At 27.5% G+C, this 17,114-nt stretch overlaps 1 protein-coding gene and 1 long non-coding RNA gene across 3 annotated transcripts; one reads left to right on the forward strand and one right to left on the reverse strand.

The window, feature by feature from the left end:
- Positions 1 to 799: 799 nt before the first annotated feature.
- LOC126667338 (uncharacterized) lies at positions 800 to 2,862 on the reverse strand. Of its 2 annotated transcripts, none has more exons than XR_007638163.2 (2): positions 1,239 to 2,862; positions 800 to 1,066 (listed from the first exon to the last, which is right to left on the reverse strand). It is a non-coding gene; the product is annotated as an uncharacterized LOC126667338 (long non-coding RNA). The 2 variants fall into 2 exon arrangements; XR_008790072.1 differs by having other exon boundaries at positions 1,217 to 2,862.
- An 11,267-nt stretch (positions 2,863 to 14,129) lies between these two features.
- Positions 14,130 to 16,069, forward strand: LOC126670715 (protein DETOXIFICATION 51). The gene has a single exon (XM_050364527.2). The coding sequence runs from the start codon at positions 14,323 to 14,325 to the stop codon at positions 15,952 to 15,954; it is 1,632 nt and encodes a 543-aa protein (XP_050220484.1). The 5' UTR covers positions 14,130 to 14,322; the 3' UTR covers positions 15,955 to 16,069.
- The last annotated feature ends 1,045 nt before the right edge of the window (positions 16,070 to 17,114 follow it).

The following is a 17,114-nucleotide window of genomic DNA, read 5'->3' on the forward strand; positions in this document are numbered from 1 at the left end:
ATGATGATTTTGACTATTTATATTACTAAGGCAAAATAAAAAAAAATCTATCACACTTAATATAGTTTTAATGTGTGTAAAATTAAAAGAGTGACAAACAAAATAAGATAAAGCGAGTATAATTTTGATCTTCACATGGAATATAACACAAAATCACGAGAAGCAACACTTTAATAAATTAATCTCATCTAAAATTAAACCTTAAAATTCCAACACTTGAAACATAATTAGTAGCTAAAATATAATTCTTAAATATTTGTCGAATACTTTCAGATGAATGACACCAATTAACTGGTTCAATTGTTTTTGACTAAATATTTTTTCGTCATTTTTGGTCAACAATCACTACAAAAAAAGAGATGTAAGAGGACCATAAATATGGTCCCCTATTCTTAAAAAAATTGTCCTCTAATCCTTTGGGGACAACTAATTTGGTCCCCATGCTTTGTCCCTATTGCCTCCGTCCCCAATTCTTTAGAGGACGAAAAGAGAAAAGTTGTCCCCATTTTGGGGATGATTGTTGTCCCTAACTAGAGGGACGAAAGTCGTCACCTCAGATAAGGACAACTTTCATCCCCATTTTATAAGGACGACTTTTGTCCCCATTTAATTAGGACGACTTTCGTCCCCATTTAATTAGGACGACTTTCTTCCCCAATTAATAGGAACAATTTTAGTTCTTATCCCCGGCGAACAATAATATAATTATTTAATAAAAATTAATCATTAAAAGAATTACTTTATATTAGAAAAACAAAGAAATACTCTAGATATTTAATAGTATTATATCAATCGAAAATTAAACATAAAATAATTCATTGCATTAAAAATTATGTCTGATATAACAATACATGTTAAAAATAAGTCTATTGAAAAAATTTTAATAAACAACTAAATGTCCTAAGATAATCAAATATAGATAATAAAAAAATAACGTTAACTTCATTAAGAGTCTTCATGAAAATGATACTTTTTCACAAGAGCACGCGTTGTCCTTTTGATGTTGCCTTACACTATTGTTGCTTCTATCCGAGGTCGATGTAGGGGTGACGTTAAGTTGTGTCCGCTGTTGTAAGCCAGAAGAAGACATAAGATTGATGCATAAAAAATGACAAATTTCAGGATACATTGTATGATCATTGTATTTCAATTAGCAACTGAAAAACAGAGCCGGAAAGATAGTTATGTAAATCATAGTGTAATCAGAAACACTAACCATACTATGCAGATAAATTTACCTTAGTTCCTTTAAGGTTCATGCTGCTGCAATCATGGTAATGCACAATATGCATTGTACCAACAAAGAGGAATAACTTGGTTATCCAAGAGCAGTGTAGTAACATTTCCATTAAAAAAAATCACTTTTGTTTTACATAGCGTTGCTTGAACTAAATAAGAGTTAAACCAACCGCTGAACTAATACATGTCTGAAAATGTATCCGAGTTGCATCTTGAAATAACTGTTTACCTCCTAAATAGAAAAGGACTAAAGCATTGCTATTTCCTAGAGAAGTGGGCTGAATCATATACCTGAATATATACGGCACAAACAACGCCATTCTTTACAAAGAGTACTTTCCTTTTCAAAATATTGTCCGTCTTTGGAATGATCTGTTGAAGCAACTTAACAGTTTGACATTCTTCAACTGCATAATGAATGTGTAAAATAACCTTATAAGTTATAACCAGCAGTAAAAATGGCATCAACTGAAGGTATCTAATTAAATTGTAGCATCAACTAAACTGACAGAAATTTATGCAAACACATGTATCTAAGAAGGACTTACCTTCAAGATGAAGGAAAACCACAACCAGTACTCCTGTTCAAAAGCTATCAAAAAAAAGTGATTTTGAACAAGTAGTCAAGTACCATATGCAACTTGACCACTGGTAGTAACATTTTCATTAAAAAAAGTGATTTTTTTTAATGACTACTTTTATTTTCCTCTTGTAAGAAAGCAAAGGAAAAACTAAAATTCTACTAAAATCTCATATCAATGATTTCAAGAAAGGGAGTACTCTTCCACAACATCATAACAAAGGAAACATATATAATTATGGATCTAAAACAAAAAGGGCTTCATAAATTATTCGATGATACAAAAAGTTAAATTATTTATTCATGCAGTATTATAATTTTTACAACAAGCGTCAATTTGAAACAAATAAAATTATAGAAACAGAATTCAAAAGCTATCAAACCCTAAGTTAAGAATAATCTCAAATCAGCAATTATTTTTATTAAGACAAATAGATAGATAATACTGAAATTAGAATTGAAGCAATAGATCACACAAATACACAGAGATAAAGAAAACGAAACTGCACCTGAAAGCCATGGCAGAGAATAGAAGAGATTCGATGTGTTAAACATAAAATCAATGAAGAAAATAAACAAATTACTTCAATACAAGAAAAAAAGTTAATTTTTTCTCTACAATCAAAAACAACAAAATGCTCTAGAATCATATAGCCTCTCCTACTTACAACAGATTGCTATTCAAACTTCTAATGTGCAGACATTAAGATCAATTGACCAAACAAGTGACAGATTAGATTGATAGAGAGAAAGATAAGAGTTTTTTGGATCTTGAGAAGGGAGTATTTATTTCTTGTTTGATTCTAATTTGAGTTTTAGGGTTTTATTATCAATTTAAAAACTGAAAACAAACAGAAGGGTGCGAAAAAAAGAAATTTAATTTCGTCCCGAGAAGAACAATTGAATTATCGTCCCCTATTGTAGAGTTTTAGATGAATTGGGGACGATAATTTTTTTTGTCCGTCTACAATTTTAGTTAAAGGTTTCGGGGACCATTATTTTTTAGTCGTCCCATTTACTTGTCCCCTTAGCTCTCATATTTTGTAGTGAATATCAACTGATCCTAGCTCAATTGATCCCTATTAGAAACTTTTTAAATATTCTAAATGATCGATTTTAACTATATATTTATCAATTTTTAGAAATTAATACTAATTGGATGATTCAACTGGTTAAATTCTGATATTGTTAACAATGAAACTACTTGGCTAGCCCAACTAGATTTGAATTAAACCTCAAAATGACAAATAATCTTATTATTTCCAACACTTCAAACATAATTCAATAATTAAGATAGAATTCTTAGAAGATGTGTCCTCATGTAAACAATATTTGATCTAACAATTTCAACACTTTATAACAGCCATAGATGAACCAAACATGCACATGAGAAGATAGAAATGGCCTTTTAGCAAGTGATGGAGAGGTAGAGTTTTTGGAAACTCATCATGTGCATTCAACCTTGATCATACATATATTGAAAATATAGTAGTCGTAGATGCCCATAACTTTAAAGGAAAGATAGTATTTTCCTCTTATACGACGTGGAATTCAGCGACCCACAATCCCAAGAACAATGATATACTTTTAGTATATGTTCCTTAATTAGGGCAGATTGTCAATGTCAATCCCCCAACTTCACCAATTTTCTTTCATAGCTTCTCCACCTCAACACCCTTCTCTACCTTTCTTTCACTACACTCTTTTACTTCATCTATCCTATACATTTGTTATTACGTATGCTACTACATATCTACATATAGTATATCATAGAATACACATTGTCAATGTGTTTTTCTAATGATTTAATCGAATCGAGTCGAGTCCAAAATTATTTTAAAAAGTTTAAACTTAATTTTTAAATATTTATGTGGATAACTGAGTGAAAACGAGCTCAATTCTGATCTATTATTCTCAAGTTTGAGAAAGCTTTCAATTAAAACCTGATAAAAAATTTAGTCGAAAAGCTTAATCGAGCTCAAACTTGACATTATTGAAACTTATTGAAATAGATACTTGGTTAAAATTTAGGGACGATGACAAAAGCACCTAAAATTTTAAAAATATTTACAAAAGTACCTGTAAACTTTTTTTATTTACAAAAATACGACTGATTTAAAATTAATTACAAAAGTACCAAAAAATGAAAATTAATTACAAAAGTACGATTTGTATAGTGTCAGTATAATTATGGTATAATTTTGGAATATTAAAACTATAAATCAGATAATTTAAAAATAATATTTGGTTTTATTTGGTATAATTTCAGTATATTTTCGGTATATCGATAATAAATTTTTATATATATTTTCTAGTTCATTTTAGTATACGATTTGATGTAATTTTGGTAAATTTTTATTTAATATTAATAAAATCTCAGTATGTATAATATTGGTATAATTTTGGTATAATGTTGATATAATGTTAGTTTATTAGTATACTGACATTATACCCACAGTATACACCGTATGTTTGATATTATTTTTTATTTTTTGTATTTTTGTAAATATTATTAAATTTTTTGTAAATGAAAAAAGTCAACATGTAATTTTGTAATTATTTTCATTTTTTTTTGGTAAATGGTGAAATTTCCTCTAAAATTTAACTACTACTTGATTGAAACTTGACTGATACTTAAATAAAACTTATTCTTAACTAATAATTAATTAAAACATATTAAAAGTTAAATCAATAATTGAAGAAACTCTACTAAAACTATATCAAAACTATTGAGATATAAAAAAAATCGAAACAACATTCAGACCTTTCGAAATTCAGATTAAGATCTACTAAAACTTTGTTTTGTTATGTCATTGAAATATACTGATACCCTATTGAAACTTTGTTAAAATTATATCAAAACTAATATGAACTCCTTGATAAAACATGTGGTGTGCATCTTTTAGAATAAAAAAAAAATAGAGAGTAAGGCGTAATATGACACATTTAATATATGATTTATTCAAATATTTTTGATATTAGTTTATTTTAGATAAATCAATAGTATAATATTTTAATTGACAAATAAAAGGTATACATAAAAAAATGATGAATAAATAGTAAGAATTTATTAATAAAATGAATTTCTTATTTATAGATTTTTATATTGAAATAGTAATAGTAGTAAAAAAATAAAAAAATAAAAAATAAAATATAAGAACAATAACTGTATCAATTAATTAATGTAGAAATTTATTTTAGATAAATTAATGGTATAACTTTGCCCAATAAATAAATAATAAACGATATGAATAGTTTAATAAGACATTTAAACTTTTTTTTTATCAATTCTAAATTTAGCAACATTTATTCATTTTGCGTTGATCAAGGTTCGAAACCTTTAACTCATGTGGTCGTTTAACGAATAGTTATAACCGACGATTAAAATATATCACCAATTGTCTAACTACGGGTGGAATAGCTCATTATAATTTTTTTTTAATTTTTTTTATTAATTTCACCATTGTATGAAAGTGATAATAATTGATTCAATGACGAGAAGTAGATTAAATAAGCTTTACTTTGAAGAAAATAAAGTAACGATAGACAACTCCTTAAACTCTTAACGCAAAATCGAAGTAACATATCATTAGATTAAGCTGGCACTCATTGTAAGTTTTTTTTCTCTTAAAAGTACATATAACGAATCTTACACATGTCTGACTTTTCTTACACAATTTGTGTAAAGAGATTTATCTCATACGACTGTTGCGCTACATGATTTTTACAACTAGCCAATGAGTATTTGTGATAGGAAATATTTTAATTTTTTTTATTATTTAATTTTTCACATGACTAGCGCACTATTGATTTATTACACGAATGATATGGCGAAACGATTGTGTTGTATAATTTTTCTCGTGTAAATTATTTAGTCTCATATTTCGAAAAAAAAAACTACTACTAAAACTATTCTAATTTTTATATTCCATCAATTTGAAATATATTAAAACAATTGGAATTAGAAAAATCTATCCCGTGCACAGAATTTCTTGCGGAGAGGATCCAATGCATATCTATCTATAGACTATATACATAAGAAGCAAGTTGTATAATTAAAGGTGGTAGATTCCATGGAAAAAGGATATTGTTTGGATTGGAAACGGAACGGGATAAGATAGACGCAACGCGCTCCCGTAGAAGAAACACAAGACTACAAGAAGATTAGAAAAAAGCAAAATGGACAAAGATTAGCCGATGCTGTCTCTATCAACTATTAGTATATCTCCCAGCAACCTTACAAATACCTCACAATTTTAACTCTCAATTCCACCCAACTCAACTTGATAGAGATTGATAGTTAAATAAAGTTGTGATTTAATTGAATTGGAATATTTAATAGAAAGCAAATTAAATAAGTTGGTAAAATTCCCATCTTATTTTATGTATGTCTCCTTTTTCCCATCTTTTTTTTATCACCATGTCATTTCCATATATCCTAACATCATTTTCACTTTTTATAACTTTTTAAACACAGGCCAATAACTCAGCTCCTTTTCTACTAATTTAAGAAGTCTTACACTTCACTTTTACATAAAAATAAAAATAAAAACATTTGTTAAAATATATTTTTCTATTTACCTTTATTAATAATGGCAAAAAAATTCATAAAATTTATTTTAACATGATAAAGAATAAACACTAATCCAAAATTACTCTAAGGATACAAATAGAACTTTTAAAATTAGAGTTAAAATGAAAAATGATATTATTAAAATGTGACGGGGAGAGATTTGATTTAATTATTGTTAGGCTATCATAAAATAATTCAATAACATTTTCTTTTTGTAATTGAAAAGAAAGAGCGTTTGTGGGGGGAATTAAGCACACCTAGTATATTGATGTCAAACACTTATGTAATGTGATAATTTTACTTTTTTGATTAATTAATTTTGCATACAAAGAGTAATTATATTATCTTGTATAAATTAGTTAATTTTGTTTAGATAAGTTAATATATGTAGTTATTTTTAATTTCAGACGGATGAAATATTATTTTTAAATCCATTCTTATTAGCCAGTAAATTTTTCATGCATCCATAGTTTTTTGTTTATTCTTCAAAAATATCATATGGTTCCCTAAAAAATAGAAAATAATTCTGTGAGGATTTTCTTGAAACTTGATTAGTATTACTATTATTATTGCGAATGCCAACTGTCTTGCGATATCAAACATTCTTGAATTTTGACCCTATAACATGTGAGCGTCCCATAATGTCACTCTCCATGCATTAAATCAACAACCCTACATTACATTAGCAATAATACTAACAAAATGAAAGAAATTTGTACTAAATGATGTATAAGTTGTTTGTTTTAATTTGTCAACACTCACCACTTAATCATCCCTACAATTGTACACTCGTAAAGATTCCATTGGTTGATGCTCATAATTATGTTTATTTGGCTATAAATCTTGCATTATGTATATGCAATCGAGTCAAACTGTCCCATTGCATATATTAATTGGTAAATTGTAAAAAGAGTTTGTAGTTTATATATAGTCTTATGCTACATTGATGGAATAAAAAAATTAAGATATTATAAATAAATTTATACAACAATATTAATAAAAAATATAAAAAAATCAATAATCATTTGAAAAGAATGAAAAAAAATAATAAAAGAATATTAAAAATGAAAAAAAGAAGATGGTTGGCATTCAAAATAAAGAATATAAAATCAATAGATGAAGGAGCGGATATCTATTATATTATAAATATTTTATATACATTTAATAAAAAAATATTTTTATAAAAAGACTATTTTATTTAAAATTATTATATATAATAATTTATTTAATTATATACTATAATTTAAAAAGACAATTTTACATAATTTAAAAATAAGATATTTAAAAATAATTGAAATGATTTTGTATATATTATAAAAATAATATATTTTAGTAGGATTAATTTTGTTTGAGTATTAATTATATTAAAATATCTATTTGTTGTTGGTAAATAAAAAATGTTTCTATCAGTCAGCTTTTAAAAAATTTAAAAAGCTACTGGTAATCTTTCAAATTTGCTTGGCAAATAATGTAGAGGCGTTTTTAAATGATAACAAAAAATTCAAACCAAACGCTCCTAAATATGCACTTAAAATTTAAGCATTTAAATTAGAAAAAATAAAATAAAAATTAATGAGTGTGAGAAAGTTTAAGAAAAAGGAAGGGACACGTGATATAAGAGGAGGAGGTGATGTAGAATGGTTAGCCAGCTATAGACACAGCTCATCCTCCTCTATTGCTTCTTTCCAACTCAAATATCAATAATAAGAGCAAATCAATACTATTAATTTGCATGTGACCAATTCATGTAGCTTCTTAATATGAATGATTATCATAATCAAATAAACTTTAAAAATTAAATTTTTTGATTAACTTTTTTGTTTTTTTAACCTTTTAGAGGCTATATTTATGCGATATTACATGGCTTTCCTAAAATGAACATTTTGTAAAAATTCAAAAAAACAGAACCAACTTGGTAGAGACCCACAAGCATGCCATGTCCACGTGGGGCGCATTGCTGCACATGGTTTGCGAGACATTCTTGTCAATTTTTTACTTTGATTTTCTGTTTATTGTTTCGTCTTGCAAAACCGCAAATTTTTATATTCATTGTATTATATTTCCATGTTTAAAGTTTGTTCTATAAAATATTTCTTTGATGACCCACTAATCTTCTAATTAGAATGGTAATGAAATGGAGCATATTATCCAACGAAGCAAGTGAATTGATAAGGCGATTTATCGATTTAAATGAAATTGTATGTCCAAATTATATTTATGCTATCGTTTAAAATTTAAAGTTCAAATTTAATCTCACACAAAAAGTATATCCCGTGCTTGAGTAAGGATTAATCTAAATATAAAAAAATTAGATGTGTCGTCTTATAGCGAAATCCATCATGAACTTTGTATCAAAAACATATCAAATATATTTCCGACTATCGAAAAATAAAATCAAGTATATTGGAAAAGCACTATTAGATTACAGCTTTACTCACATATTATATATGCTATGCTTAATGGTGGATCCATAATTTTTTTATAAAATCAGCAAGATTGTACGAAAAATTATAAGGTGGATAAAAGTGTCAAACTATAATGTACCATCTAATTCTAAATTTATATTTATTTTAAAAGATTCAAAATTATAAAATGAAAATTACATGTATTTAAAAAAAATACATGCCATGCTAATACTACATCCACATTTTTGGTATAAAAAAATAAAAAATTACATTAATTAAAAGTTGATTCATCAGTCAATATATAAAATTTGATAATATTGAAAGTTATCTTATCTAATTAAATAAATTAGAATGGTCATAATGAGATCCCGTAAGATTTTTTTATGACAATTAAAATAATATTTATGCATTGTTATTAAGTTAAAAGAAAGTCATGTATTATCAAACTGATGATATTATAAAGCAAAAAATATTGAAGGAACCATTACGACCTTTAAAATAAAGATAATTACATATCGCTTGCTTTAATAATATTAATTTTAATTGCACGACTGCTACAATTAGCAGCTATAATTTTATTGTTAAAGTCCATAGTCACATCATCTATGATATATCTCTTATCTTAAACATTAAAAACATTATTGATATTGACACAAAATATATCTATAGTTGGCGAAATATGTCATAAAATGTCGGCTTTAATTGTTGCAGAAATCTAAATTGCTTGCACAGTAAAAATAATATTTTCATCTCCAAAGAATGAAAATTAAACTATTCTTAATTTCGATTACATCAAATCTCATCCAATTAAGATATTAGAGGAGAAAATCATTTTTAAAGTTAGACCAAAATTGACCAAGAAAAGAATTTTAGTTCAAAACTAAAGACAAAAACTATATATAAAAAAAAACTAAATTCGAGAGATTAGAAAGGTGGTTTTGGCAAAAATAGTCAAAAACCACCTCCCGAATAAATAAGAAAAAAATTTATTAGGATTTGAGAGGTTTTTCAAATGTTTAATACGGTTAAGATTTTTTCATTTTTAATAAATTTGAAACTGAAAAATAAAAGCATCTCCAATGGAGCGCTAAAATTAGCATTAAATCTTAAAATACAACTGCAATGCAGTGCTATAATATGTGCTAAATTTAGCATATGCTATATCATTGCTAAATTTAGCACTGACTATAGCATATGCTAAACTACAACATCTAATAGAAATTAATTATTAGTTACAATTTTATCGTAATTATTTTTTTGCGTTTATTATTTGAATATCTTTTTTATTTTTTTATTTTTTTCATTCTAAATTTTATGTTTCTTTATAAGTTTACAATCTCGATGAATTGATTTTTTAATGGCTTATTGTACAATTTTAATAAAAAAAAACATTTTTATATAGTTCATCGATTTTTTAATAATTTTTTATTTAAAGTATTCATTTTATCAAAAATAAATATTATATTAAACTTTCATTTAAAATATGTAATAAAAACAATTATTAAATACTAAAAGATTTAATAAAATTTAAAAATAATAATTATAATAAATAATTATAACACTTATTTTCAACTTTTTACATTGGAGAAAATATTATCATTGATGTTTGGTATTTTATTAGCATGACATGTATTAATTTGAAATTAATTTTTTTATATATTTATATGTCCGAAATTCAACACTTGCAAGACAAAGTCAATTATTCAGGATTAGCAGATGTACTTGCATTGACAATAGAATAAAGTAGAATAAAGTGATAACTTAATAATTTTATATTTGAAAATATATTTTTTCATTTTAAAAATAAAACTGAGTATTTCAATAAAAAAACTGCATAAAAAATAAATTGAAAATTATTTTACTAATATTTATATAAAATAAAATAAACAATTATTATTTGAGAGTCTTTTTTGAATAAATTTTAATATCACTCTTTATTATTAATTTTATTTATTTACAAAGAAAACCATTCAATATAAAAATACAGGTGAATATGCTCTTATATCAAATAGCAAAAAAATTTATTTAAATAAAATAAAATTTTGAAATTCTAGTCTGATAATTAAAAAACAAAAAAATAATCTTATATGCTCATATCTTCACTAAAATAATAAATATATTCTCTAAAAAAATTGTGACAACCCGATCCGTTAATTGTATAATTTATGATAGATATATACAATTCTTGATTTAAACCAATTATCGAGCAAATATCTTAAACCCATATAATCATTCTTAGATTAAAACAAAAAAATAATTGTATAAAATATTCATTCACAAAATTAAAACTAAATAATCTATTATAATTTTTTTAAAATGAGTTTGAATTGAAAATTTGTTAGAATTTTCACAAATTGTAAAAATAATGGATCAAATTGTTACAATTGTTTAAGTATATATTTGTTAATCTGGTAAAAAATGTGAACATATAAAATTATATTGCTGAAAAAGATATATGCATCAAATGACGTCTCTTTTAAATTCACACTACTAAATTTTAGAGCAAATTACTATAAGCCCCCTCATATATGTCATAATTTATAGTTTGATATCTCTTATTTAAAAATCAAACGATTTGGTATTTAGCTTTTAATTTTGCAAACAATTACAACCTTCTATTAAATCTGGGTACCAAATTGTTAACGGAATTAAAAGAGAGACACCAATCGTAAATATAATTAAAAGTAAAGTATCAAATCATTTGAAAGTGAATATCGAATTGTTAACGGAACTAACAGAAACCCCTAATTGTTAACGGAATTAAAAGTGAGATAGCAAATAGTTTAATTTTTAAAGATTAGATACCAAACAGTAAATTATGACATATGTGGGGGGCTTAAACTAATTTATTCTAAATTTTACAGAGGTCGAAATTTTCAGAGAATATAAATTGCATCAAGGAATCATGTAAATGTAGTGTGCATAAGCAAATCATATACAAAGATTGATGAAATGATGAACCTTTTCTTTTCAAACAACTGAAATGATGAACATTCGATTTGATGGGATCTGGGGGGTCGATTTAGTTGGACCAACGATATTTGCATGATCGCTCATTCCTTGCAATATTTATAGAGCCATATAATATAAGTATATTATATTTACAATATTTGTGAAAAGAAAAAGAATAAATATATTTAAGCACTTCTTTTTAATTTATTTTATATTCAATTTCAGGTTACAATCTGGAAAAAAAAATTATGAATGAACGGAAACCCTCAAAATGTCTTGTCAATTTTTTTTATAATGTCTTGTCAATTAGAACACACACATGCATGGTCTTGTTGACTTCAAAAGGATATAATTTCAAAGAAAATGCAATTAATCGAGGGAAGTAGACGTTCCACATTCAATTAATACAAACACAAATGAAACCAACAAATTTTATTACATTTCTAAATTTAGGTTTCTACTATGACCCTAATCTCGTCAAATTTGTTAAGCCTTCACAACATAAATGCAAGCTTGAGCTTAATTGCGAGTTGGGATTTTAGATTGTATTTAAATTAAGATAACATTTCTAGTATTAAAGACGAAATTTATCACGGCATCAGTAGACGAAATATTATAGCACGTCATTAATATAGTAACACTATTATAATTTTATTTATTATTTTTTTACATATTTAAATAATAATATTACAATAAGGCCACTATAGTGATGTATCATAATATGATAGATTTAGTCAACGGATAACGTGATGGCTGAGTTTACATATAAATTTTTCTATTAACTACAACCCACATTTACATCTTTATTATTTCAAAATTTAAACTATATAATCCTTAATTAATAAATATTCTCTTTGTTTTTTATGACTTTTATAAGTATCTTTCGAATTTACCCTTTTTGTTATTATTTCACGATTCAATTTATAAAATATTACTCTCTCAAAATCATTGTTCACTTTTTCTTTTTCTTTTATCCCACATATTTGCTCATTCTTAGTAACGTACAATTTATTAACATCAATTTTTTTTATATTGGTCTTATTTAAAGTCCGCTATTTGTTGTCATTATAAGTAGTTTGGTCATAACATTTAAGTATAGTATAATAACAAAATGAAGATAATTTGTTAAGATTTAGAAAATATTTTTTGCTTAAAAAATAAAATGGACAATTATTTTAGAACGAAAGGAGTATCTATTAATTAATGAATTAATGAATTAATATACTTATATACTTTTAATACAAAACTGACACTTTTTAATATATATATTTTAATTAGATGGACTATTAAAAATAGAGGAGCATAAATCTTGATAATAATTAAAGTGATGACAAAAATATTAATAATTCATAATAAAATAACAAATAAAAGATTAGTTGTTGATTTTTTTTTAAAAGATAGATTAAAAACACTAAATTATGGACTATAAACAAAAGTCCACTTTCCTCTTTTCACAGAGTTTAAGAAATGCAATTAATGCTCTAACTTTTCACAAAATTATCTTCAGTTTTTGTATCATAACCTTATTAAATGTTATGACTATAAGCTAATAATAATAAATGATACACTTTAAATAAGGGTAATATAGAAAATAAACACTCTAAATTATTATTTACAAGGAAAGTGGACTATTGTTTTGGAATAAAAAAGAAAAGAAAAGTGGACTATTGTTTTGGGACGAAGGGAGTACTTTAACAAAATATTGGCTTAATTTTAATTCCCACCTTTTCGATTTTTTTATTTACGACTTCATCTTTTAAATTTTGTAATACTAGTCAATATTTGTCAAATTTTCAGTTCCAATTATAATTATTTATTTAAATTAGACTAAAAAAATTCAAATATATTTTTTATGTTATTTCATATTTAACCTTTTCTATGATAAAATACAATTGAACAATACAAAGCGCATGTTTAAATTTGTTTCCATCCAATTTGAATAAACAACTATGATTGAAATTAAAAATTTAAAAATAAATTAAAATTAACGATTATAAAAATGATGCCATAAACAAAAAAAAAATTGAAAAGGTTGAATATTTTAGATAATTAAACCTAAAACATCTTGTTGTTTATTTGTTCTGATCCTAAAATAAAGGTGATACAAAATTTGAAACATGAAAAATATTAGGGTGTCCAACTAATTTTCTCATAAATAAATGTAAAATAAAACTAAGAGTTACTTTTTTTTTTGAACAGAACTAAGAGTTACTTATATTGGAAATTGAACATCTATTTGATTATTCTGACCACCTGACGTACCTTTCTTTAAGCCACAAAAATTACCAAAAAAGAAAAATTACTCTCATTTACTGTTACATCATGTAAATAAATACTCCATAGTTTAAACATATATATGCACATTAATTTCTCTATTTATACCCTTCACTGCCCTCTCTCTTCCCCGCATCTTCTACAAAAAAAACCTAAACTCATAATTCGCTCTGAAACTCCATTTTTATACAGAATATAAGAGTGCTCTTCATGAGAGTATCTCTTCATATTTCAAACAGAGAAGAAATATAAATATTTTCCAATCTTGATCAAGATTCAAACACCAGTTCTTGATCATTATGTGTAATCCAGACACTACCTCTACGACCACGACCAGTTTTTCTTCTTTAACTGTTCTTGTAACAGAGAAAAAACCGACACAGACACCACAGTCTGCTCATCTTTACTTGGATCTTGTTTCACTGCCAACTTCCATTAAAGACCTAAAGAATTTCAAAATAAAACCGCCACCAAATGAAGAAGAAATATACCCTTCTGCTTCAGAGATTATCTCTGAAACGAAGTCGCTGCTTAAGCTCGCGTTTCCGATAGCTTTAACGGCTCTCATTCTCTACTCTCGTTCGATTCTCTCGATGCTTTTCTTAGGCCATCTCGGTGACCTAGAGCTGGCTGCCGGCTCTCTTGCGATTGCGTTCGCGAACATCACCGGATATTCTGTTCTTTCAGGGCTAGCTTCAGGTATGGAGCCGCTCTGTTCGCAAGCCTTCGGTGCTCAACGTCCGAAGCTTCTGTCTCTAACGCTTCATCGCTCGGTGATTTTTCTTTTGGTTTCGTCGATGCCCATTTGTTTACTATGGATTAACATATCGAAAATCCTGGTTTATCTCCATCAAGATCCCAATATCACACGTCTTGCTCACACTTATTTGCTCTTCTCTTTACCTGATCTTTTAACAAACTCTTTTATTCATCCAATTCGCATTTACCTTCGCGCTCAAGGTATCACCCACCCGCTAACGTTAGCGTCTCTCGCCGGAACGGCGCTGAATTTACCGATAAATATGTTGCTCGTCAACCATTTACGCCTCGGGATTGGTGGTATAGCCGCCGCAGCAGCGGCGTCGAATTTGTTTGTGCTGTTGTGTTTAGTTTTTTATCTGTGGGTGTCTGGTTTATGTGACGAGCCTACGTGGACTAAGCCGAGCCGAGAATGTTTCAGCGGCTGGAAACCGCTAATTATGCTGGCTGCGCCGAGCTGTGTTTCAGTTTGTTTAGAGTGGTGGTGGTATGAGATTATGATCATCTTATGCGGGATTTTAGCTGATCCTAAATCTACAGTTGCTGCCATGGGTATTTTGATCCAAACGACGTCGTTGATATATATTTTCCCGAGCTCACTCGGGTTTGCCGTTTCGACTCGGGTGGGTAATGAACTCGGGGCGAACCGTCCGCATAAGGCGAAATTATCCACTGTGGTGGCGGTATTTATATCAGCCATTGTAGGAGTAATAGCATCAACGTTCGCATCAGGAATGAAGGACAGGTGGGGCCAGATGTTCACAAGAGACGAAGAGATCCTACGGCTGACAGCAGCTGCTTTGCCAATCCTAGGGCTATGCGAGCTTGGAAACTCGCCACAGACAGTTGGGTGTGGGGTCCTAAGAGGAAGCGCACGGCCATGTAGTGCGGCTAACGTGAACCTGGGTGCGTTCTATTTGGTGGGTATGCCTGTGGCTATTGGACTCGGGTTCTGGGTTGGGGTTGGGTTCTGTGGGCTATGGCTCGGTCTGTTATCGGCTCAGGTTTGCTGTGCTGGACTCATGTTGTATGTTGTGGGGTCCACAGATTGGGAATTTGAAGCTAAAAAAGCTCAGTTGTTAACGAATAGCGATTCTGATAGAAAATTATTTAGTGAAGGCGACGAGGAACAGTCACAGACATTAATTTGCATTGGTGAGGCTTTGCCTTGATAATCTTGAGGTTATGGTCACTTGCAATTGCAATATATATACTTTTTGCCCTTTTGGGTTTGTTTTGTATTGTAATTATGATTTTTTGGTGGAATATAAATGATAAATTTTTGAATTTTACTTCCAATTCTTCATAAGAATTTATGAGATGGAGTTATCAATTGACCATTTGATAGTAATTACATTGAACTTAATGGCTCAGAAATTAAATTTTTTTAAATTTAACAATTCTAATTAAATATTTGACTAATTTTTACTCATTTTTTTGAAATAAAAAAGTCAAAAAGTCTCAAAACACTGAATTTAATAACGTGTATCTAATTCCACACGGCTTTCACAATTTATGTCGATATGGAAACATCTAATGGACTATAAAATTCAATTTTTTCAATTTTTTACAATTCTATGTAAAATATTAAAATATTTGCAGTTCTAATTAAATTTATTCGTTAGTATGATTTTTTGACAGTATTGCTATGAGATTGGACACACTATTAAAAGTATGAAAAGTAGTAATTAAAATTACTGTAAAAATTTGAATTTGAACTAAAATTATAAAGTACTAGCTTTGATTAGAAGTTTAAAATTAGAAAAAGTGAAAAAGTATTTAAATTTTTTGGTCAACCAAGCCTTTAATTTAAGAAGAATAATTATGATAGGCTTATTACAGTTTTACTTACAGTAACTAATTCTAACGCCAGTCGTAATGGTAAAAGTAAAACAAGAACTTAAACAACATTGGTTGGTGTGGGCAATGTCTCAAAAGTTCAGACATGTTTGGATTTTAATTACTCTGCTAGAATTAACCCCCAAAAAATAAAAATTATCTGTTGGGTTTCGCTAATATAACAAGCCTTTCATCACAGCCAAATTATGCCTTTCGGTGCATCGGAGAGGTAGTACTGTACCGAAGCTGTTTGACAGAAGGATATGAGCTAAAAATGGCGTGACAATCAGTCATTGTAGTGATCTCACTTTCATCAAATTAGGGAATTTTTCAGCATGATAGTAATCCAATGGTCGTAATCAACTGCAACAAAATTCTTGCCTAGACTAGAAACAGGGGACCAATTAGGATTTTGGGTGCACCTCATTAATATAAGTTTTTCTTAGATTAACAAATCACACTGCTTTAGTTTTATAATGCCTTTGAAGGTGAA

Source organism: Mercurialis annua, linkage group LG2 (genome assembly GCF_937616625.2).
Source record: "Mercurialis annua linkage group LG2, ddMerAnnu1.2, whole genome shotgun sequence".
NCBI classification, from domain to species: domain Eukaryota; kingdom Viridiplantae; phylum Streptophyta; class Magnoliopsida; order Malpighiales; family Euphorbiaceae; genus Mercurialis; species Mercurialis annua.

Bases quoted from the DNA above. Each gene is read 5' to 3' on its own strand.
- LOC126670715 (XM_050364527.2), top strand. From the start codon at position 14,323: ATGTGTAATCCAGACACTACCTCTACGACCACGACCAGTTTTTCTTCT.